The sequence below is a fragment of the Orcinus orca genome, chromosome 4 (assembly GCF_937001465.1).
Source record: "Orcinus orca chromosome 4, mOrcOrc1.1, whole genome shotgun sequence".
Lineage (NCBI taxonomy): Eukaryota > Metazoa > Chordata > Mammalia > Artiodactyla > Delphinidae > Orcinus > Orcinus orca.
Window position 1 is genome coordinate 130,675,690 of NC_064562.1, and position 26,383 is coordinate 130,702,072.

Sequence of the window (26,383 nt, forward strand, 5' to 3'; positions counted from 1 at the left end):
AACTATGTTCAATAAAAGTGGTGAAAGTGGACATCCTTTTCTTGTTCCTGATCTTAGAGGAAATGCTTTCAGCTTTTCACCATTGAGTATGTTAGCTGTGGGTTTTCATATATGGCCTTTATTATGTTGAGGTAAGTTCCCTCTATGAGCCTTTCTGGAGGGTCTTTATCATAAATGGATATTGAATTTTATCAAAAGGTTTTTCTGCATCTATTGAAATAATCATATGGTTTTTATTCTTTAATTCGTTAATATGGTGTATCACACTGATTGATTTGCAGATATTGAAAAATCCTTGCATCCCTAGGGTAAATCCCACTTGATCATGGTATGATCCTTTTAATGTATTTTTGGATTCAGTTTTCTAGTATTTTGTTGATGATTTTTGCATCTATGTTCAACAGTGATATTGGCCCATAATTTTCTTTTCTTGTGGCATTTTTGTCTGGTTTTGGTATCAGGGTGATGGTGGCCTCATAGAATCAGTTTGGAACTGTTCCTTCCTCTGTAATTTTTGGAATAGTTTCAGGATGGGTATAACTGTCCTCTAAATGTTTGATAGAGTTTGCCTGTGAAGCCATCTTGTCCTGGACTTTTGTATGTTGGGAGTTTTTAAATTACAGTTTCAATTTCAGTACTGGTGATTGTTCTACTTATATTTTCTATTTCTTTCTGGTTCAGTCTTGGGAGATTATACCTTTCTAAGAATTTGTCCATTTCTTCTAGGTTGTCTATTTTATTGGCATGTAGTTGCTTAGTCTCTTATGGTCCTTTGTATTTCTGTGGTGTTGGTTTTAACTTCTCCTTTTTTATTTCTAATTTTATTGATTTAGGCCCTCTCCCATTTTTCTTCATAAGTCTGACTAAATGTTTATTAAGTTTGTTTATCTTTTCAAAGAACCAAATTTTAGTTTCATTGATCTCTTCTATTGTTTTCTTCACTTCTATTTCATTTATTTCTGCTCTGATCTTTATGATTTCTTTCCTTCTACTAGGGTTTTATTTGTTCTTGTCTCTTCGGTTGCTTTAGGTGTAAGGTGTAAGGTTAGGTTGTTTACTTGAGATTTTCTTGTTTCCTGAGGTAAGATTGTATTGCTACAGACTTCCCTCTTAGAACTGCTTTTGCTGTATCCCATAGGTTTTGGATCATAGTATTTTCATTTTCATTTGTCTCTAGGTATTTTTTTATTTCCTCTTTGATTTCTCCAGTGATTCCTTGGTTGCTTAGAAGCACATTGTTTTGCCTCTACCTGTTTGTGTTTTTTGCATTAGAAAATATGCTTGATGTGATTTCAATTTTCTTAAATTTACCAAGGCTCACTTTGTGGCCCAGCTTGTGATCTATCCTGGAGAATGTTCTATGTGTGCTTTAAAAGAATGTGTATTCTGATGCTTTTGGAGGGAATGCTCTATAAATATCAATTAAGTCCATCTGGTCTAACTTGCCATTTAAGGTCTGTTTTTCCTTAGTGATTTTCTGTATGGACAATCTGTCCAGTGATGTAAATGTGGTGTTTAAGTCCTCCACTATTATTGTGTTATTGTCAGTTTCTCCTTTTATATCTGTTATCATTTGCTCCTATATGGAGGTGCTCCTATGTTGAGTGCCTATAAATTTACAATATCTAAATAATATACAGATTTAATAGAATTCTAATAGAAATTACAGTGGTTATTTTAGAACTTGAATAACTATGAAAAATATGAACATTCTTCAGGAAAAACAATAGGCAAAGTAAATGAAAATTGTTTTGAAAAAAATGAAATAGGAAAGTTTTTTTTACTATATGATAGTCAAGCTTGTTATAAGGCATGGTAAGTGAAACAATGCTGTAGGGATGCATGAAAAGACACTCATATCAGACAAATCAGAAGCAGACCCTAATATGTATAAACATTTCACATATGATAAATGAAATATCACAAGCCAGTAGAAAAGGAGTGGCATTTTCAATAAATTATATGTAGATCATTGGCATTTTGGGGGTGAAATATACAAACAGGAAAGTGTCTCATCTCCCATCACCTATCAAAATTAATTCAAAATAGATTAAAACAACATGAAATAAAAAATTAAGGAGCACCAGTATACATTATAAGGGAACATTTGGATGGGGTACATATAATAAACTTTAAATGAATTACAAAAAAGCATTAAAAAGGTAAAATTGTTACTTTATTCAAATGCACATAAGAATAATAGTAACAATATTAAGATAAAATCAATAGAATAAAATATAGCAAAATATTGGTTGATAATAAAAATATGTAGAATACTTGTGAAATTTGTAAGAAAAATCTCAAAAGGAATAAAACAAACTAATGTACAAGCAATCCATAGAAAACAAAATACAAGCTAATTATTTTTAATCTTCAATAATATTCAGAGAAATACAAGTTAAATGGCATTTTTCACCCATAAAATGTTCTATGATTTAAAGTCATCGCATTCATAGATGGTATGGACAAGTAAAATGAACATTCTCTGAATATTAATTGGTTGAACTAACCTCAAAAACAAGTTTTAAATTATTTAGCAAACATTTTAAATTATTCATCTCCTTTAATGCCACCATTCTAATCCTAGGAATCTATCCAAAGGAAATAATCAGAAATATGAAAAAATTTGTATACACAAGTATGGCATTTTGCTTATTACAGTTTATGATGGCAAAATATTGGAAATAACCAACATATCCTAGCATAGCACCATTCAATTATATTTAAAAAAATGTGTACAAATAGGAAAAATATCTGAATGAATTACATCAAAATGTTCATAGGATACTCCCTATAATGGGATGTACAATGTTTCTAATATTGTTAGAAATATTTCTAATATAGTTCTATAAGTATCACATATTATGATGTATAATTCAATATTTCTAATAAGATTATGGATTACTTTTATCTCATAAAAACAATAAAAGTTACCTAAACTTGAAATAAATTTAAATTTAGTTACATTTTATTTATTCATTTGAGAAAGGATGCAATAATTAAATAAGAAAATTGATCTCCTGTTTGTTCTAAACAATTAAGAAGCCAAATTTCCAGAATATAAAAGCATTGTATTTAGGTTTCTTCTGTTAAAATTTTTGGATTATTTATAATTTCTTTTCACAATCTCTTTAAATCAGAATAATTGAAGTGTTTTAATTTATATAATTCATATATTTAGCAAGTTTGTTAATTTATGCATTTTTGTGTTTCACTATGTTTTAAATGAGGACAATAATTAGCTAACTGGCCTACAGGTAATTAATAATTTCCTTTCTGTTACAAAGCTGGTAAAAATAATTAAACTGAATTTATTGATCCAGCAAAAATTCCAAGCGTCTATATCTTTTTCTCTGTGTTTACAAATACCATTTTTTGAGCCATGCATTATCAAATTATGTTAATGGTATATAACATTCTTTAACTCAAATAAATGGATCCTATACACTCTTATACTCTTCCTTGTTTATAAAACAGTTTTATATTTTCTTGTCCAAAGATAGGTTTTGAATCACAGATAAATATGAATCACAGCATACTTTTCTAGAAATGAAATATATTTTATTTAAATTTTGGAATAAATAAGTCTTTCAGCATTCACATTATTAAACTTTCATTACATGTGACCCTTAGCATGAACAAAGGAGAAATTCAAAGGACCCCCATAACCCTAAACTTCAAAGCATCAAGAAACAAACTTTACCCCAAAATTGTCTTGGAGACAAAAGTGCGGCATCACAATCTTTCTTCTGCTTCTTAGAAACATTTAATTTTTGCTTTGTCACTTTTTGATAAAATAGTAAACTATGATTCTCTAATTAAACCACAGGAGAGTATGTCTGTGAATTTATATGACAAATATTCTATTTATTTTTTATTGTTTTGTTCTACTGATTATTATTATTACTGATTCTGAAAAGCCATTCTCATTTCTAAAGTACTTAACACAAAGTTCATTAATAACAAGTTCATTATCTACCATATAAAATTATATACACAAGGAGAAATAAACATTTAGAGAAGTTCAGACACATATAGCATAAACTTGAAAATGAAATATGTCATTGGAAGATGTATATAGATACAACATTTGAATAAATAATATAAACAGCAGGTTGAAGCCTATAGTTACGGAATTCTATTCATAATCAAATCCAACTGAAGTTTCCCCAGGGCCACTAAGATCATGAATTATATTTCAGACATCAGACCATTGATAAACAGTGACAATATGTTAAAACAGATTTTCAGTGGATCAAGCCCTGGGAATCACCAAAGACTGATTCTAGGGGGATGAATGTGTCATGACAGAGCACTGTAATTCTTCTCCATCTAATAAGATAAAGGGCATACTCAAGAGTGCATAAATCTTTTTGTGGCTGTTTCATTTTTATTATATCTACTAGGATGGGAGTACCTTGGACAGTGTTTTTGTTAACCAAAGGAAATATTACAGTAGTTAAATAACAAAAGGGTATATTTATTTGACAAAAGCAGGGTATTGACATATTAAACTATGATCAAGAGCAAACTCCAATGGTTATTGGAATTAGAAAAATCAATGACAAGGTAGAAAATACATTAAAAAATGTACCCTCAGTAAATGCCTAATGTAGCATACAATGTGGCTGAGTAAACATAATAAAATTGTTTCACACTCTAGCTGTTCTAAATGTATCAAGAGTAATATTTTTATCAGATAATGTAACAGCATTGATAAATTCATTTATTTTCTCTGGGGGAAAAGTTTAAATTATATTCTCGAATTCCATATACAGTCAAAGATCAGAAATTAATAGATTCTATGATAATTTATTTGGAACTGTAAATTAAGTACCTTTTGCCTTTCTTATTTTTCTTTTACTATACTTCTTGCTTTTGGATAGCATACTCATTGGAGATTTGTTTTGAAGCTATTACGATAACTAGAAGTAGATACACTGTAAAAAGTGTCCTATGTCTGATAAAGAGGTCACATAGATTGATTAGCACTTTAAAAAGGGTATTTGGAAAATCTACCATAACTATGTTGATTCTTTATCCTGTCCTGTGTACTTACAAATAATCGGCATTGTTTGTGTAAAAAATTCCATGATTCTTTTAAAAAATAATTATCCCCCCATCTGTTTACTTTTGACTTTCGGTACTGTAATAACTCTAGAATTATTTGTATTCTTAATATTTGTTTTATAAGCCAACATTTAAGCAGTGAAAAGAATACTTTGAAATATTGTTAGGAATATTCTATATTCAGATTTTAAATCTTTATTATTTTAATAAGAATTTTATCAGGTGATGGAAAAATTTTTTGCCTATATTGGAAGCCGAGAAATAAAGTGCTTTTCTTCTGTACCAAAATCTTGTTCAAAGAAAACCTGATTCTATAATTATTGTAGTATTTTTTGCAGACCATAGGCTAACTTTGTGAGAACAACTCCTTCATCTTCATTATACATCTTTTTCCGAGGATAGATAGTAAGTACTAGCATACTTTTTATGGGAAGCTATTGTTGACAGCAAGTTTAAAAGCCAGGAGTGGGGCTTCCCTGGTGGCACAGTGGTTGAGAGTCCGCCTGCCGATGCAGGGGACACGGGTTCGTGCCCCGGTCTGGGAAGATCCCACATGCCACGGAGCGACTGGGCCCGTGAGCCATGGATGCTGACCCTGCGTGTCCGGAGCCTGTGCTCCGCAACGGGAGGGGCCACAACAGTAACAGGCCCGTGTACCGCAAAAAAAGAAAAAAAAGCCAGGAGCAAGAGAAATCACATAGCACTAAATTATTCTGATATTTTGTGTCACCAGTGGTGCACTAAATATACAAGTAATGTTTTGTGGCTACATATCTTTACCATAAACAGACTATTATTGTACATAACTCCAGTTTATATGTGTTTAATTTAATAAACTATTTTGAAAGTTTTATGAAACAAATATTGCCCCAATGATAAGATATTTGAAGACTGCTGGAATGATTATAGCTGGAAGAAATTTAAAAGTGTGAAAGATATTACACCCTCATATTGTGGAATATACTGTGAGGCTATGCATGTATCTTGCTTCTGAAATATTTTCATACTAATTTGAGCATTCATCACTGGATCTTGCATTTAGCCATTATTACCGTGGTGTCCTAATGATGCTTTTCTAGCTCCCTTATTTGTTCTATATTTATTGATTAGAATTCTTCTGTGAGGATGATTTATCTCTTCTCCCTTATTTATTTATGTATTTATTTATTTAATCGTTTATATTAGTAGGGACTCATGGACGTTTATTTTATTTTTTATCATTATCCAATACTATTGTTATTCTTTTCCTCACATTGTTTCCGGTTTAGCCATTGGAGGCTCTCCCAGTAGGCTCCGATGTCCTTTTGCCCTACCTACCCCTTTGTGTCCTCCCTTCTCTTTTCCCACTGTCCCTGTCTCCCTCCCTCTCTTCCTGCCTTCCTTCTATCCTTCTTTTCTTTCTTTCTTTCAGTACTTTCTGTACTTGCTGGCACTACAAGATGTTTCAGGCATATCATTTATTTCCCCTGCCAACAGCACTAGAGTCAGCAATTTTCCCAAAGATCTCTGATTCTTTTTATTCAATAATGGTATTTTGAAAGAAATATCTGGGTATGTGTATGTGTCCTTACCACTGGGGTATCACTGCTTCTAGACCCTCTCAGTCAACAGAGCTAGACACCACATATATGTATACTAGCTCACATACACACATATATTTAAACGTATACCTATCTCTGTATGTATTAAAAATAAACATACATTCATATTGATATGTCTGATTCTAATCCAGAACATTCGTGTCTATTCCAGCACTCCCAACTTGCTTATTTTATTGTACCTTATTGTAAAAGAGAAATCTGGCTCTCATCTATAATATTTTTTACCTATTAATTGAAACATACTATACATATAAAGTAGAATCAGAATTGCTAAATGGTAGCCCTGTGACAAATTTTCCAACTAGAGTACAATTTTCGTTCACAGTTCTTTATGTTTTTAGCCTTATAAGATCTGAGAAAACTTTAGCCTTATAAGATCTGAGAAAACTTTTCCAGAGTTGCGTAGTTTAGCTCATTTCTTCCCCACCCACTTCTGTGAGCTTATGTCATATATTTGCAATAGGGTTAGATTTGTCACAATCTGCATTCCATCCTGCCTTCCCTACATCCTGATTATTTTTTTTTTCAATTTGAATACAGTAAGTCACTGTTTATAGTGTATAGTTCTATGGGTTTTGACTAAAGAATAGTGACACATCTACACAGTAATATAATGGGATAGTCCCATAACCCTACAAATTACATTTTGATGTCCCTTTGCATAGAAATATTCCCTTTCCCCCATCTCTTGGAAAGCCCTGATATATTTCCTTTTCCTACAATTCTGCCTTTTCCAGAAGACCACGTGAATGAAACAATATAATATGTAGCATTGGGGGTCTTTATAATTCTTGTCTAAAATTGCAAAGTTCAGGGAAGTTATACAAAAAGTAAACTGAACATCTAGGGTGCTGTACATGCAGGACATCATCTTGCCTATACCATCTGTTTTTGAACAGATTTTTCTTCCTCCCCTCATTCTATATATTTTATTTTTTCAACAAAGTTGCAATAGTCAGCATGTTGCAGGAAGTCAAGTTTCTGTTTGAAGTTTATGCTGTCTAGATGAGACTAGAGATGATGATAAATGGTATGAATAGGTTAATTTTTTTCCAAGAAATTTTATGCATCTTCTTGGAAATTAAGTCTCAAAACTAGAATTCATTCTTCAAAGTTTTGACAAAATTGGGAATTCTTCCCACTTTTGAAATTCTGATAGTCATGGATGATTTTCTACTAGTAGCAGAGGTCGCATTTTCTTATCTAATAGTTTGACTCAACCAGAGTTTAAGAGTTTGTAAGATAAGTCCTACTGAGTGATGGTAATATTCTCATTGAGGTAACTGAACAAATGAGCCAAGCTAGGGGGTGCTGCTCAGTTCATGAGGCTTCTTTGTATCTAATTGAACTAGAGGGCATGCTGGCTACAATGGTTTTGAAGAATGCCCTGTTCCTCCACACCCTTCTAAATATGGACCCTCGCCAAGTTCAGGCCTCCAAGTCTGTGGGGAATCCAGAGACCTGGGTCTGAGTGCCAGAAGAAAACCCATAACAGTGTTTCTGAGCTGTTAGCTTCCGGGGAAATAGATTTAGGATCATGTCTTTTTATCTAAGTGACTTCTTTCAGTTATTATTACTTTTTTCTGGTTGTAGATGTTACTTAGCACTATACTGGCTGTTGATATTTTCTTTTCTTAAGAACCATGTTCTTGGGACCTCCCTGGTGGTCCAGTGGTTGAGACTCCGTGCTTCCACTGCAGGGAGCACAGGTTTGATCCCTGGTTGGGGAACTAAGATCCCGCATGCCACGCAGCCAAAAAAGAACCATGTTCTATTCACAGTTTCAACTTCCTGTGTGTCAACCCCTCTTGACTGCCCCTCTGACCTTGGGGGTCTTTATGGTAATTGTAGCTTCCTGCCCTCTGGTGATTAAATACCACCTCCTGGCCTCCTGGCCAGGCCATCATCTTCATGGATATCAATGAGCCCAGCTCTGTGTTCACCTCTCCCGCTCTTAACTCATGTCTGTAGAGGAGAATCTCCAATAAACATCTTAGCGATGCTGAGTGTCCCTCTCACCAGTACATTCCTGATGGCCTTCATTGAATAGTGCTTTGTCTGGCCCTCTGGTGGAACACAATCTATTGGTGGGTGTTCTGGCCTCAAATTCACCCCAGCAGACTTAAATGTTTTGGCCACCCTGATCGAGCACCCGCAGAGCTTCCTACCAGGTAAACTCACCTGGCTTCTGCCTGTAGGTTCTGATCCTTTCAATTCCTCTTTCCTCTCATATCAAGTGCAACATGTCCCCCATCAGGTTATGGTGGGACCTATTCCTAGATAAGGGCCTAACAGCCAAAAGAGTAGGTGGGTGAAACTTCTGAGGTGGATACATGTTCACTTGAGGAAAAACTCTGCAGCATTTTCTAGTACAGAAGTGCTATCTCTTATTTAGAAACAGGTGGTGGTGGGCACCTTTCCAAGATCTGAGGGTCCAGGTGGTTTACAAAGCCAGTATCCTCGGGAGCAACCATCTACATATCAGCATCCATGTTACAGGGTCCCAAGTTTTTTTCCCTCCTGGTGCCCTAACGTTAGCGTAACAGACCTGCAGTGGCTAAGATTTAAACATCTCTGTGTGACTCTAACTTATAGGGTTCACAAAGTTCCAGAACTAAGTTTTTGTATCTAATTGCCCTGACTTGGAGTAGATGAATATCTCTGAAATAATCCCCATTACCAGGAAAGCAAGATATTTCCACTGAACAGGTCAGGGTCATGCACATTGGAGCCACAGCAGGAGTTGGCATCACTTGAAGCACATGTGCAGAGAGTGGGGGAGGATTCCTTATTTCCAAGCAAAATCCAGGTACTGTTTCCATAAAAGGAAGGTAGTGCTAAGTAGAAAACCTACAAATATCAAAAGAAAGCATTACCATAGATTGATTCCTATTTATTAAAATATTTATACCTTCTGAGTTATTTGGAATCAAAATGAGCATTAAAAAAAAGAAAGAACCTTAATAAAACACCAATTTGGGGCAGCCAAACCTCATGTCTTAGATCCAAAAATGTTCTTTCACTTGCAGTCCTTCCACTTGTCTTCCAGAGCCTAGAACACCTGACTCTTCGGGAAACTGGAGAATGGAGGGAAGAGCCTCATTTATAGAAAGACTTTCACCAGTGGTTTATCCATTCGTTCAAGGAAACCAGCTTTGAGCCTACTATGTGATAGCGGCGCCGAGCTGAATATGTAGATCTAGACTCATAATCTCAGTCCCATTGCTGGCAGAGCTCTCAGGCAGTCCAGAGGGTATGCATGAGGAAAGAAAAGAAACTCCAGGAAGGCAGTGAGAGCGGACAGGTGGCAGTGATTAAGGGCAAATTATGCCGAGGCCAAATGACAGTGTAATACTGTGCTAATTATTATCATTACATGAAGCGTTGGAGTAACGGTGACTCTTCCCACGCACTGTGCTAAGAAGCTGGGAGTAGATGCCCTTGTGTGTGACTATAATCAACTTTGGAGCGCTCCGAAACCCGCCCTCCGTCGTCGCCTCAGAGACTCGCACCCACTTCCCAGGCGGCGAGACTGGGTTGTTCCTTAGCGACCGCCACCAACTTGCCCGCAACCTGCCCGGATCCGGCTGACCAGAGTGGGACGCCCGGGACGCCACGCCCAGGCCGAGGGCAGGCCCACCGGTGGGGCCGACCCGTGTGCGAGGCAGGTGGATGGAGGCGCCTCCGGCTCCCGACTCCCGCCCCCTCCTCCTCCCCTTCTCCGGGTGGGCCAGCGCGCGCGGGCCGGGAGCGGGGAGGCGGCCTGAGGGCGGCGACGGCGGCGGCGCGGCCGGGCGGGTCCTGAGGCCACGGAGCGCGTCGGAGCGAGCGCACGAGACCCGCGGCGCGCCTGCGCTCCCGGACGGGAGAGGCGCCCACCAGCCGCAGCGGAGGGAACCAGGGAGCGCCAGGGGTAGGGCCGCCCTCGCGTCGCCCCCAAGAGCCGCCCGAACGGCGGGGCCGCCGCGAGGAGCCGCGGAGGCCGAGGACCCGGGAAGGAGGACCCCGCGGACGCTCGCAGCCCGAGGGAACCACCAGGGACCGGGCGGTCCTCGGCGACTTGGAATGCGGACTCCGGAAGCGGCGCGCACGGTCAGGGCAAGTTTCTCGCGGTTCGAAAAGAAGGAGTCCTGCAACTGACACTCATTTTATTTAACTAGCTTTTCCTCTCTTATTTAAATAAGTTTATTTAGACCAAGAGGAAATGCTTCCCTGGAGTATTTGGGGTTGAGAACATTGTCCTGAAAGTTTTTGTATGCTGAGGTTATTTTTGTATGTATATTTGTTAACTTCCTATCTAATTAGAAATCCTTAAAATATTCTTAAAGGCACATTACAGGATCGCTGTGGCGCTTGGGCATCTTGTTATCAAGTTAGTTAGAATCTGTTTTCAAAGTGTGGAATCAAAGCCAGCCCCTCGCGGATGGGTTTTGCTTATTAGGCTTTTGCGCGCTGAGTCTCACGAGGTTCTTAGATCTTGTGTGGCTGATTTGAGTAACGTGCTACCGCGAGGTTATGGGGCCTCTACCAGTGTACGTGCTTGTGAAGTGTGTTTCCAAAGGGAAACAGGTGGGGATGGATCGTGCAGTTCTCTGCTCTGTCCTGCCTGGCTGAAAATTTTCTCACATGCCGATATTAGCTGCTTGAAGTTTAACTTCAGGTAAGTGTGTCTATCCAAAAATAATGACTCGTAAACATATTAACTTTAAAAGAAATGAAACACTTTTCTCTTAAGTTTAGTTACTGAGACAAAGTTGACCAAGTAACTAATTTTGTTCTCTTAGTTGAAATCATTTAAATTAAATACAGAAAAAAACAAACACCTCTTATCAGTGTGAGTTATCTGTGTTTCTTTTTGCAGCATTCCAGCGTTGAGAAGTGGGGAGCAACCCCTTTTAATTTTGATCTTCATCAAAAACTTGTTATTGCCTCTTCAGTAGGTTTGTTAAACAAGCTAAGTCTTCCATTGCTTGAGGGACTAGAATTGTGTAACGTTATCAGGGATTCCTGCTCGACATAATGTATTTTAATATCTTTTTCAATTAGTTCCTTTTACTGGGAACTTATTTGAATCTCAAATTTAGTTAGGATTGAAGTTTTACTTCTTTTATAAACAATTGTAATACAGCAACATATGCAATCTGGAAGGATTTTGAGAAAAGCTCTTTAAAAAACTGGAAATATCTACATTGAAATACTAATACTTATATACTGAGACAAGTGAAACTGATCAAACACTTAAGCATTCTTTCTTTGCCCTTAGCAAGCCGTACTGGAGCAGAATACCTTTTAAGAGGATTTCTCAAACGTCTACATAAAACATGCATTTTTAACTTTCCTGGACTTCAAATATAAAGTAGAGATCTTTAAAAACAGGACTATACATGCCAAGAGGCTTCTCTAACAAAGCTTATCTCTTTTTCTCCTATTCCCATAGTATCTGCCTTCCCCATGATATGCTAACTAGTTTTACGTAAATGCTCTTAACAGGAAAAATAGGAGGACATCGCCTCACATATGTAAAATCTTGACCCAAAACTGGTCTCATTAGTTTAAATTTTTATTTAGCATCTTTAAAAAGAAAGGATTTTAAAATAATAAAATCTTAAAACAACACTTGCATTCTTGTGAAGAGATTTGTTATTACTTAATTTTGTTGATTTACAATAAGGCATTTCCTTTTAGCTATTTCTTGGGGGTGGGAAATAGTATTTCTGAAAATTATGGCAAATATCTGAGTAATTTTGATAAAATGAAAGTTATTTTTAATGATAGATGGGAAAGTATTTTAATCTTTTTACTGGACCATATATCATACAGGTGAAGTTTATTATGAGCTGAAATTGAAATATACAATGGTTGAGATGGGTTTGGGGAAATTGTAACTTTAGATTTTTTTTTTAATTCGGGGAATGTTTAACTTTCTTGCAGTCAGGGTGTGCCTTAGCTGCCCTTCGGTGATGAGGGCCAGTTCACAATAACTTACAGCTGCGACTCCTCTGACACCCACTCCACAAACTTCAGGTCTTTCTCAAGGTAAAGTGCCATTTTTATTGTAATCTTTATGTATTTTTCAATTGTTTAACGTGTTTAAAACTGTGCTGTCGTATTAATTCGGTTCCTAGCTTTATTTTTATTGATTGATTGATTGATTGCGGTACGCGGGACTCTCACTGCTGTGGCCTCTCCCGTTGCGGAGCACAAGCTCCGGACGCGCAGGCTCAGCGGCCATGGCTCACGGGCTTAGCCGCTTCGCGGCGTGTGGGATCTTCCCGGATCGTGGCACGAAGCCGTGTCCCCTGCATCGGCAGGTGGACTCTCAACCACTGCACCACCAGGGAAGCCCCTAGCTTTATTTTTTATGTGTCACTGACAGAGTTTCTGAGTGATGTCTGCCTAACTCCATGTTTCCCATAGGCCTTGTAGTTTATATTGCAAGATTTTTCAGTTTGGTGACTTTTTTTTAGCACTGCATGTGTTAGATTATAGCAGAACTGCCTGTATATGTGCCTGTATATGTTTATATAGCTACTTTATTATGTATGTTCTGAAATGTATCATTTGTGGGATAAATAGTGTAATTATAACTATTGTAATGCTGAGATATATCTGTTTCAGTTATCGCTGTATATCAAACAATTCTGGAACTTGGTAACTCAAATTAAAATTAAATGAAAAGCTTAAATGAAAAGCTTAGTAGCTTTTAATATCTCTCATGGTTCCGTGGCTTGACTGGGCTCAGCTGGGCAGTTTGCGGCTGCCCTCACTTGGGGTCTCATGTGGTTATAATCAGATGGCAGCTGGGGCTGGAGGCGTCTGAGGTCAGCTGGTAGGTTATGATGACAGTGTGTCCCTCTCTCTCCAAGTAGCCCCAGGGCCTCTTCTCTCCATCTGGTGTCTCCATGTGTTATCCCTAACAGAGTAGCCATATTCCTTATATGGAAACTCAGGGTCATCAAGAAGCATAAAAGTGGAAACCGTCGGGCATTCTTAAGCCTTAGACCTGGATCTGCAGAGCAACACTTTCCCCACCTCCAGTAGGCTAAGCAGTTACAGGGCATCCCTGACTCTAGAGATGAGAAATCAGCAGTATCCCTTGATGGGGAAAATAGCAAAGCATCTGTGACTGTCTTTAATCCACTGCAGTATTCTTCACTAACAGTTTTTTAGATGAATATCGTTAAGATTTCAGAGCCAGAAGATTCTTAGCAATCATTTAATCTAACATCATCAATTTACATGAAAGGGTATAGGAGCAAAGTATCACAATAAAAGACCTGGAGCTATAACCCTCTCTTATTGTTTTAAATTTCTCATAACCCATGGAAATCTGCTGGGATACGGCAGGTAATAAATATATACCTGCTGAAATAGAAATTCATTAGTAAATAAAACCTAAGCTTCTGATAATATTCCACGTAAAGGAGCACCCATGTTTCTAACTAACTTATTAGAAACATGCTTACATTTTCCAAAAGGCACTAAGACTTGAGAATTATTTTAAATGATAGCAGAACAAGATATTTCTGGATATCAAGGAAGATTAACTATTTTTAAATAATTACTGTGCCTTCTTCAAACACACACATACACAAACACAGAGAAATAGAATTTTACAAGACAGTGAATCTAAGATAAATCTTCTGTTCCTAAGGAATATATGGCATCCTTGTGGTCTAATACCAAGTTCATTGTGCCTTAGGTAATGTTTGACCCCTCACATTCATCTCACTCCAAAAGTGTCCTTAAGAGACGTTTTTGTCAATAATGTGTAAATATACATTTACTGTGTAAATGTGCACTTCTTACACAATAAATTAGGATGAGGAAACCTGTTTTTATTAACAAAAGGTTACTCTCCTAATGAAAACAAGAAGGATGATATTCTTTCATGCCTGAATTTAAAAATACATGTACTCAGAAAACTCATTATATGTACAACATAACAGGGAAAAAAATCTATTGGTTTAAGTGAGGCACATAATGAACTGTTTTCAAACTTTCCTGACCTTCAGTATGTCTATCCATCTCAGTTTAGCTCCCCCCACCCCCCTTCTTTTAAACTGGTGTTATCATCTTCTAATGTTTACATCAATTACCCCAATTTAAAGACACCAGTGGAATTCTACTCCTCTATGTTTTCTCTTTTAGCTCCCTTCTTTCCCTCCTAGGTGTTTTAATTCTGATAGCAGTTATTCTTTCATCTTCTTTATTTATAAATGTTTTCTGTATTCCATTTGTTTCTCAAAAAACAAAAACATATTTATTGCCTTTTATATTTTTGGAACTGCTAAATGTCCATTTTTCTATTGGGGTTGTTCTTTTTCTTATTGATTTGTTAGTCTATTACTTCATGAAGAAGATAATGTGTTAATTGGAAATAATAGTAGTTGCTTACTTTTTCTAGTATTTTTCTTCATTCTTGTAAGTAAAGGAAATAATGAATTTCCTAATGAATTCAGATTCTGCTGTCAACAATAATGTTTCTTTTTTGTTTTATACTGTAAATAGAATGTTATGATTTTGTTAGTAAATGAAGCTCTAATGTCTATGGCTTCAGAGAACTGCATAAAGCTGCTTATAAACTGGATGTAAGGAAATCTCACTGATGTCATAGAGAAAGACTTATGCAACCGCTTTTAGAAATATTAAGTCTTAGCATCTTATGTTCCTTTTCCATTTTTGTTCCTGTGTGGCGGGAGACCCTTGATGGCAGTTTAATGGTCATGGGACCTTTCAGACACTCATAACGCTGGGACTGATACCTTTGTTAAAATGGGACTGTAAATAGCCTTACCACCTCCAATCTGCCCTTCATATCCTTGGTTCCACATCTGCAGCATATGGAAAATATTTGAAAAAAATTGAGAAAGTTCCAAAAAGCAAAACAAAGTTATTGCACACAAGTAACTATTTATGTAGCATTTACATTGTATTGGGTTGGCAAAAAGTGCCTTCAGTTTTTAAGTAAAAATAAAAAACACATTTTTCATTTTCACCAAGAACTTTATTAAACAAAGTAGTTACCCTTTTGTTCCACTACCTTCTGCCATTTTTCAGGCAACTTCATAATTCCATCTTCCCAAAACTTATCTTTTTGAGCAAAGAGCTGGTCCAGGTGCCTTTTACAGTCTTCCAGATAATTGAAATTTTTTCCATGAAGAGAATTTTGTAAAGACCAAAATAAATGGAAATCCAAAGGTGCCATGTCTGGTGGATATGGCGGATGAATCAGGACTTCCCAGGCAAGCTGTAACAGTTTTAGCCTGGTCATCAAGGAAACATGCGGTCTTGCATTAACACTTCCCACTTGGAAGGTTATGCGTTTTCTGTTGACTAATTTCAGATGCTTTTCGTTGAATGCTACTTTCAGTTGGTCTAACTGGGAGCAGTACTTTTTGGAATTAATCGTTTAGTTTTCCAGAAGGAGCTCATAATAGAGGACTCCATTCCAATCCCACCATATACACAGCATCACCTTTGGATGACGACCGGCCTTTGGTGTGGTTGGTCGTAGTTCATTTCACTTATCCCATGATCTCTTCCATTCAGCATTATTGTACAATATCCACTTTTCATCACCCGTCACAGTTTGTTTTAAAAACGGAAAGTTTTCATTACGTTTAAGAAAAGAATCACGTGCGGAAATACGGTCAGGAAGGTTTTTTTCACTTAACTTATGGGGAACCCAAACATCAAAGCGATGAACTTAACCAATCTAGTGCAAATGATTTTCAGTGCTTGATTTGGATATTTTGAGTATGTAGGCTGTTTCCCTTGTGGTATAACGTTGATTGTTCTCAGTTAATGTCTCAATTTGATCACTGTCAACTTCAACTGGTCTACCCGACCTTGGAGCATCATCCAGCGAGAAATCTCCATGACAAAACTTCACAAACCACTTTTGACACGTTCCATCGGTCACAGCACCTTCTCCATACACTGAACAAATCTTTTTTTTGCGTGTCAGTTGCATTTTTACCTTTCTTGAAATAGTAAAGCGTAATATGCAAAAAATGTTGCTTTTTTCCCCCATCTTCAATATTAAAATGGCTACACAAAAATTCACCAATTTCGATAAATTTTTTTTTTTAAAAGCTGTCACAATACAGTCTAACAAAATTGTTTCAAATGAAGTAAAAGGCAACTAAGTGCTACTAGAGCCATCTTACGGAAAAACACAAATGAATCTTTTGGCCAACCCAATATTTACAACTATTTACAGAGCACATACATTGTATTAGGTATAAGTAATCTAGAGAGGTAAAGTATATGGGGGGGTTGTGCATAGGTTATATGCAAATACTGCACCATTTTATATATGAGACTTGAGCATGTGTGGATTTTAGTATCCTCAGGGCGTCCTGGAACCAATCCCCCGTGGGTACTGAGGAACTACTGTACTTCACCTAGTTACTATAAGAATGTAATGACCCCATGGTTGGGAAAGCATTTTATGAATTATAGGTCATTATTTATCTTGTTTTCAATTCCTTTGTTTATTAGATGTGAAAATTCGATTTAATCATTTCTAAAGTCTCTACCAGTTTGCACTGTGTGAAATTCTCTAAACTGTTACTAAGGGAGACCCAACACACATTCATTTGAACTTAGTAATTGTGTGGTAAAATTGAGCGCACAGAACATCCTCTCTGAGAGTTAGAATCCCCATCATCTGTCTACATTTTAAGCTTTGCCTAAACAAAGGGCATTTTGCCACAAGGTGTGGTTGGCCTCCCTGACTTCAGCCTCTTCATTATGTGATGGACATAATTCTAAGACACTCTGGTTTCCCTGAATAACTTATTATCTATCTGTAATATGACATTTAAAATATTTGAAGATATTTATGTAATTACTCTCTGTCATCTGTTAAAGAAATTCCAAAAGCTTCTGGTATAACATGATCTTACCAGCACCTCACCCTTAACCAAATATAACATCATTCTCCTTGTACCCTTGTAGAACACAACTATTTTCTTCTTGTCTTTCACACTTGTATACTGAAAAACATTTTTTACCCTTTCCTGGCACGTGGATAGATTTGGCCTGGCATGTGGATAGAAGTGCATTCCTGCGACAGGGAAGACCCGGAGAGAAGGGATCGTATAGTGCAGTGGATGTGACAGCATGGGCGCTGGAGACAGAAAGGGTTTGCTTGCTTCCATCTTCATCACATACTGGCCACAGGCAAGTTTCTTAAATTCTGTTCCTTAGTTTCCTCATGTATAAAATGAGAATTATAATACCTGTCTCATCACTTGCTCTAAGGATTGAAGGAGATGCTGCATTAAAATTATTTAGAACAGTGCTTGACGTGGTGAGTTTTATCTCACTGAATGGACAGCCAAAAAAATTTTTGATATGTATAGTTTGAGATACCTCTTGGACCTCTGAGCAGAGACGCATGTGTATGCCATAGGATGGTGGCAGTGAAGATGCAAAGAAGTGATCCAGTTTGAGATTTATGTTGGAGGTAGGTCCGAAGAGATGTGGCAGTAGAGGGTCATGGTTGATTGGATGGACTCTGAAGACAGACTGGGTTTGCAGTTTGCATCCCATCTCCACCACTTACTAGCTAGGGGCATATATTGTAACCTGAGTGCCTCAGTTTCCTCATGTTTGAAATGAGAAGCCTAATGGAAACTACCTCCTAGTTTGGTTCTAAGGATTAAAAATCTAATATATCAAATGTATGGTATGTGCCAGATATTAAGGATGAAGGATCAGGAGTCACATTTTACTTGCTGAAGTGGGTTTTCAACATACAAGTGAAGATGTGTTGAATAAATGAGTGCAGGGATCACGAAAACTCAATGCTCAAGGTATAAACTGGGCATTTGTCAGCGTACTGATGGTACTTAAAGCTCCAGGACTGAATGAAATCTCACAGATTTAGTCTATGGATTGCAAAACTAATGCATGGTGTGTACTGATTATTATTAAAGGGAGAATGATCCAACAAAGTAGAAAAAAAGAAAAGATGAGAAGCACTTCACAATTAAGGTCATTGCTCAGGTATACTCAGATGGCACAGAAGTAGCAGGGAGTCAGAAATAATTGTATAGCTCACTAATTTTTAGGGAAAATCTAATTCCTAAATTAACTCATGAAACAAGTCTCATTGGAAGATCTATACCACAAATTATCCTTCATTTAACATTTCGGTTAATGCCTTCACATTAGATTGTAGGCTTCCGTGGCTCACATGTGTGGTGGGTTTCCTTTGGTATGTCATGGCCCCTGGCATGGTGGAATGTAGTAGAAAGTGCTCACTTTAAATACCTGTTAAATTAATCATTTAATTTGGTGACTGACATATCTTTTCCTTAGCTACTGGGGCCTGAATCATTTTGTCTGAGGAAGGCATTTAAGTGAACAGCTCACTTTCCTGCTGTGCCCCAACTCCTTACCCCCAGTGACTGACCTTGGAAAACTGATCAAAGCTCAGTGGTCAAGTTTCAGGATACATCTTAATTTATGCATGTAGAATCCAGAAATTGTCTTTTGCCTCCTACAAAGGCCTAGGTGGAAAGTGAAAAGATAATGGGTTTGGGGTTTGAGCAAACCAATGGTGGAATTTCAGATACTCACTAGAGCAGAACCTTTGCCAGTTTCATAACATTCTGAACCATAGTGGTCTCATATAAAAAATAGAGATGAAGACACCTACCTCATAATGCTTGAAGGTGCTGAATGAGATATGTCCTCAAATGATTGTTTTATTTTCTATCCTGCAAAATATGCTTTGTCTCAGGAAGGGTTGTGGGTGTTCATAAATTCCCATTTAACTGTGTGCACCAACTACAGATACACTCTTCATCAATTCATTGTGTGCTTAAAAAAATTCAGCCTATTTTGAAAAGGATGTATACATATATCCTTAAGTAGTGAGTGTATGTGTGTATATGTATTTGTGGCTATAAAATTACAGAGTTACAGAAATGTACCGTTTACTTTTACAGACATAAATTACTTTTCTTATTATTTCTAAATTGTTCTTCAAATGTAAGGAGGGATTTTTTATAATTGTAGTTTTGTTTTTTTTTTTTAAAGAGATTTAGCAGCATTCATAGTCAGGGGCTGTCATGGTCTCATTATTTCCTGGCCCCCAGAGGACAGCTGTGTTAATTAAGTACATTTAATGAGGAAAATTAATGCCTCTTTGCCTATGTTCTCCTTAAGCTACTACTGTTTCTTTACTTATTAGTGCTTGTTATAATTTATTAACCATGAATTATACATCTCTGCTCCTGCCTCCCCTCCCCAGACTGAAATTACCAGGTAGAAATTTGCATAAAGTTACAAGCCAGTCAGTTAGCTTCTTGAGAATAAAGTTGCCGTTGAACAGTTTCTTGTAGTGCTGGACGTCAGAAAAATTCGACAGCTTTTCTGGAGCCAATGCTGATTTTCATTTTCAAGCCAGGAGCTAAACATATAAATCATGTGCAGCACAGTGTACCTGTCTTTGGAAAGCTGGTTACAGTCACGTATATTTATTAGTTTTCTCCAGTTGAGAGCTGCATGTTTTCTTTGTTCTCCTGTTCTGTATCTTTGTATCTAGCAAACAACACACACACACACACACACACACACACACACACACACATACACACAAATTCCTTATTACAAATATGGTGCATTTTTATGACATTTTATAGCATGATTATTTTTCCCACCTTCATCTCCATACTATTGCTTCATTGGTACTTTAAATAAACTGGATTTTTTGCTGTACGTGGCTGTTTACAAGTTGTCATTTTGTCACTAGAGGTTTTTTTTTCTCTTAATACACCAGTTAACAGATTAATGCTGTTGTCGATACATGTGAATTGACTGATTCTTTATTTGTGGATTTGTGAAAACATGTATTTCTCTTCTAAAGAGTTACCCCAAATTCTCTGGTTTTTGTTTTTTTAATGAAGAGTCAGTTTTTTGAGACTTACCCAATTTACTTCATCTCTGTGCCTTGATTTTCTCACCTAAAAAATGGATTGTATGAGTGAATTGAAGGAGGTAATTTGTGCATGATACTTAGCACAGAGCTTAGTTGAACTCTTGTCCCTGGCTGTGGCAGGTACCTCATGAAAAGATGGGGTCCTTGATACATCTTCTTGAGTCTTGGTGGGCTTCGTTATGGCTTTTGCTAATAGAAATGACTCTTTACCCAGCCCAGGTAGTTTCCTCCCATCTCTTGTTTTGCTGTGTCTGTGAGCTCTGAGTGGACGTGTAAATATCTGACTACCCTTGAGCCTGCGACACTGGAAGGGCCATGTGTGGGCTTTATGGTCCACTGCCTTAGCTGAGCCTAGGATTCCAGCCATTTCCATCAAGACAGCAGGCATGTGAATAAATCAGTCTTGAATGTTCCAGATTAGCCCATCTATCACAGAAACCTCTGCTCATGCCCCACACCACAGAAGAATTTCTTTCTCAAGCTCTACCTGAGTTCCTGATCCATACAACCTTGAAATTTAAGAAAATGGTTGTTGCTGTATAAGCCACTCGGTTTTGGGGCAGCAGTAGATAACTGGAACACTGATATATAGAAATAAAATGGCTTTTATATCCTGTGCCATTACTAAAATCACTTAATAATTTCTAATGTTTTTGTATATATATTCCGAATATTCTGAGTATACATATGATTTTCTAAATACATTTTTACCTGAGAATAATGACTTATATTCCTAACTTTCCAATGTTAATTAATTCATTATTATGCTCCCTTGTAGTGACTAGGGTTTGGTTCAATGTTGGGTAAATGTGGTGCTAGCACAAGGATAGTATGTGCTGTTTTTTATTTAAGGGGAAAAGCTGTTAGGAATACAGTATGATGTTCACTTTAGGTATTTTATAGATGCTTTCTATCAGATTAAGGAATTTCCAGTCTATTTCTAGTTTGCTAAGAATTGTTAGTTTTTAATTATGTCTGCTATTAAAAACTGTTTTAAGAAATTATTTGTATATTATTTTCTCTTGGGAATTTATAATCAAGTTGTGTATGTGTGGGGGGGGGCACGGGTCGGTGTCAGTGGATGGAAAATTACTTAAGTGGAGAGACATCAAAGTTAGGGGGATTCTTGCTAAACCAACTTACCAGGATTCTTGCTGAAGGCAGGCCAGGGTGATCAGATATTGAGAGAGGGGGATAAAGAATTTGGTCAGATATCAAGGTTGATCAGATACCAAGGGTTGGTGGATTCTCACTTAATGGACTTAGTAGAAATCTTGCTACAACTGGCCTTTGCTGGCCCAGCAAAGACTGAGGCCAAAGGATGAGGCTTAGACAAAAAAGAGCCTCAGAAGAGCCTATCTAAAGTTTGTTCATGGAGAGAGTCTTTGTCACCAGTCAGAATATGCCAGATGCAACTTCAAGACGGTAGAATGCAAGGCAAACCCAGATCACCCAGGCCCTCATTAGCACGGAGGCCCATCTGGCCTGCCAGACTTGAGGGGCATTGAAATTGACTCGCTGCGTGTTTCTTGAGTGGGCTGAGCTGCTTTCTGTGGGTCACATGCTGACCATAAGGGGACCAATAGGGCAAAGACATCTGCTAGAAGAAATAGACATGCCAGCTGAGAGTAATCAGCAAGGCAATAAAAGAGACCCCTGAGTCTCTACACAGGGGGCACACAGCATCCACCCCTTCCCCCCCTGCTTGCTCACAGTTGCTGCTTGGCTTGTTAAAGAAAGTAAATAATAAGTGAAATCATGTCGGTGTGCAGTTTCTCTTCATATTACCTGCTCTTCACCATCTCCACTCTAGGTCCTTGTTTTGACTTTGCAGTGTAGTTGCTCAGAAGAAAAAAGTTACAACCCCTTGTATCTCTTAAAATTTCTTGCTTGGAGGATGGTTTTGCCATCTTTGCAGATATTCATACATGAGAGTTTTTCATTTATGCATAATAGTGCTGCCAATGTCCCTGACAAAATTATATCCACAGCACTGCTGGAGTCCCAGCATGGGAATCACCATGACATTGAGGAGTAGAGATTGTCCATAACATCCTCTTCATACTGGCCTAAGCCGGGGTGATTATCATGGATGCCTTCGCGTTCTTTGTGTGCACATGTTGGGGGGAGGTGGTAGATAGAATTACTAAACTGTAAGGAGTCCTGGAGTGCTTGAGGAATGACCTGCACGTGGGTTCTGGACACTTGGACCACTTGTATTTGTGCAGCAGTGGGAGAGAGAGGGGAAATCATGGGAAGACCAGTACAAACAAACCCTTGACTATCTAAAGTTATTCAGGAAACATTTTATGGCAACTGAATTTTTCTGTTCAACTCTAAGTCCTGAGAAATGAAGCCCTCTTTATTTCTTGTTCCCTCATCACAAATATCAGTCTCTCTTCTTCCATCTTCCAAAGGATCCTTCTTCTGTCTTTCCGAGAGCTCATGATGATAATATTCTTGATCCACCCAGGAGACCTTGGAGCATTGGAGCATGCGGCACTCAGGCGGGGAGGGTCTTGCCTCATAAGATATCCGTATAACATATGCAGCTGCCTCAATACCACCAGCATTGTCTGAGAACAGAAAAAATATATATATTGTGGTGAGAATTGTTAGTAAATGTAATAGTGACCCTGAAATTTTTAAAACTGAAAAGTTGTGAAATTTGAAAGTAAAATAAATACTTTTCCTGTTGGAAATGTCATCCATTTAACTCAGAGTGGAGCGAGAAAGATAGCACTGTCAAAACAGTACATTTGATTTTATTTTGTAAGTGTTTTGGGTGTGTTACATAGTGCTTAATTTTTTCTCTTGAATTATGAAACGTTTGTGTATATTGTGATAAAGATGGGGAAAAAATAATGGCTGCCCTTCGCTGAGTCCTTGCTATGTTCCAGACACTGTGCCGAGTGATTTTCCTGTACTATCTCTTTGGAATCTAGGATAGAGACCATGTCAAGAAACTCTGTATCTAAATAACTGGCTCAAGGATGCCCAAGAACAGTTGAACTGTTGAAGGACAGTCTTAACCCTATTTCATTCTGAGCCTATGGCTGTTGATTTAGGAAATTGAAGTTTTTTTCTTTTTGTTATTATTTAGAAGACAATCCATGACTAAGGGAGCTGAAATGCAAGAGGTTGCTACCCCTTTGTTTTGTGTTGGTCTCAACCTCTTGGCTGAGAATACCTGTGGCACTCACATGGGTCCCTACTACCTATGGCAAGTCCCCACAGACATTTCCCCTTTTGGAGCCAATGCTGTGGCTGGATCAGGCCTTGTCCTTCTTATAATGAATGCAAGACGCACCTCAGCGACAACCATGAGGGAATTTTGAAAAAAATATCTGTTACTCACAAGTCCCAGAGGATGTACCCGGCACATCAGGGGCCACACGGAGAAGTCTTGGGTGGAGAAAAAGAGAGGGAACACAGACCTGGGGTTCTGACTTGATTGGGGTCATGGGTGAGGTGCCTAGGGTTTCACCGGTTCACTCTTTATTGGCAAGTTTAAAATATAAGAACAGAAATTAGGGCACAGGAGGGGAAAAATGGGGTCTCTCGAGCAGTCAGTTATCTAGGTTACTCAGGACTTTCTAAAAGGGGAACTTCATGGGCTGGGAGGCCTGGTTTATTATCTCATTTGTTAGTAGCTATATCATATGCTGGCAATATGTTTATTCAGGATGGAGGTCTTGGAAGTGGATGCCTCATGGTTGTCAGACATGTTACAATCTAAAGAAAAAACTTATATTGTCAGACACTTACACTACACTCTTATCTATGGTTTACTTTTAGATTTATACTTTCTCCCAAGCCACTGAGGACCAATAGTACTTGTAAATTCTAAATAGAGTCATGGAAGCAGTTGAAAATTTGAATAAAATTATAGTTAATTTAAAAATGCAAACATATTTCTAAAGTCTATGGCATATAAAGTACACAGATTTAGAGTTCAAAGTAGATTTGAATCTGAGTTCTTCCCCATAAGCTCTGTTGACTTGGGGCACATTACTTTTGCTTTCTTTGACTCATCTGTCTCATCTGTAAAATGGGGCTAACCATGACTTACCATGTGGGGTGATTTGTATGCATTAAATGAGATAATTTTATAGTGCTTAGCACAATGCTTGAGACTGGTAAATTTACAATCAGTGATAGTTTTTATATAATATCAGAGTAGGAAATACTGAAGAAATATGTCATAAAAATAGTTATGTAATATTAGTAAGTAATAATTTACAATTATATTGAAAACATAGTCTTTTAATAACTCAGGTGAGAGCACTTAAAATTGAGGAATTTGAGTTCTGTCCCTTACGTCTTCCTCTATTTCTGACAAGTATGGGGAAAATGGAGAAATGAAGGGACCATAGAAAACAAGAGACCAGGATAATCCAGCCATGAACAATCAGATTCCAACTTCCTTTTATCATTTATGTGTAAAGTAATAAGCAATAGATACTTGTAAAGATTATAATCAATTCTGATGTAAATAGAAACAGCCCCAAAGTCAGATTTAAGGGAATCAAATAAGGCAGAGCCATGGAGAATCAAGGAGGGCAGACATAATTTAACTCCTGCATGATTCAAATGAATGGATATTTTTGCCTCGAATTTAACTATGATATTCTGGAAAGGGAAAAAGATGCCTGAATCACTTTTTTTTTTCCTAAAAACAGGCAAACATAAAAGATCTGTGTCTTGATAAATAAAGTTTATGCAAAGGACAACTGGAAAAATGAATGAGGGTGAGATGGGAGGAGAGATGCAGGAAAAGATGAAAGTTTAGTTGACAGGGGATAGAACATCAGGGATGGTGACTGTTCTTAAATCTCAGCCCATGTTAATCATACTCATATTGCAGGGAAGGGCAAAATCAGAAAAAAGTGATTATAGTACCTGGTTACTGTGGGACCTTTACTATGAGATTTCTGCCTGTTTACAATTTGGGAAAGAAAAATGCAGGAGGTAACTGATTTTCATGCTAGCTGTTGTATTCTGAGGAAATTTTTTTAAAAAAGTCCAGCAACAGGAGGATAACATGGATCTAAGTAGAGATATTTAATTATGAGGAAACTAAACACCACCCTCTTGTTACCATGTCTCTAAACATTATCAAGCACATCTACAAAACACATACTTACTAGACCCTTCTTCCTTTATCCCCCAAGGGTAGCAAAACCCAAAGCCCTGCCTGGACTCAGCTTTGCAAAGATACTATAAACACTCTTTTGCATTTTCCTTTTACTTGGCATTCCATACTGGGTGGCTTCCCTGAGCTGTAAAATAAACACTGGCAAGTCCCAGGAATGTGAGAGTGGATTACTCATTAATTATAGCATTGGGGTCATCATAATGGTTTGCTCAGTCAATAAACCCATTGTCCCCTCTGCCATATAACACTCAGAGATTATGACCTCTCACTCTGAGGGGTAGAGGTAGTGACGAAATCAAGGAGATTTGGAATAGACATGAGGAAACAAGAGTGGTGGAACTTACAAATGAGCTACCATTTTTCAATTCCAATAGCTGTATTTTTGCACTACACTGTGGTACCAAGAGCATCTGATGAAGAGGGAAAAGCAAAGGGGAAAACACATTATCTTGAAGACACCCTTTATAATGTTCCTTTTTTTAATAATTTTATTTTTATTGGAATATAACTGACATTTAACATATTAGTTTCAGGTGTCCAATGTAACGATTCCCCCTTTGTATATACTGCGAAATTATCACCACAAAAAGTTTAGTT

The 26,383-nt window shown here is 37.5% G+C and overlaps 1 protein-coding gene across 13 annotated transcripts in view; it reads left to right on the forward strand.

Moving 5' to 3' along the window:
• The first annotated feature begins 10,232 nt into the window (after positions 1–10,232).
• LOC117198274 (uncharacterized) overlaps positions 10,233–26,383 on the forward strand; it is a 120,653-nt gene continuing 104,502 nt past the window's right edge. For 9 of the 13 annotated variants that reach the window (XR_004479358.2, XR_007476866.1, XR_007476871.1 and 6 more), the window contains exons 1-2: positions 10,780–11,331; positions 12,603–12,707. Coding sequence is in view for 2 of the 13 variants with exons in the window: in XM_049708828.1 (XP_049564785.1) it covers positions 10,344–10,773; positions 12,607–12,632 (456 nt within the window). In the remaining 11 variants the exon portion in view is untranslated. The other 4 variants (XM_049708828.1, XM_049708827.1, XR_007476864.1 and 1 more) reach the window with 4 other exon arrangements.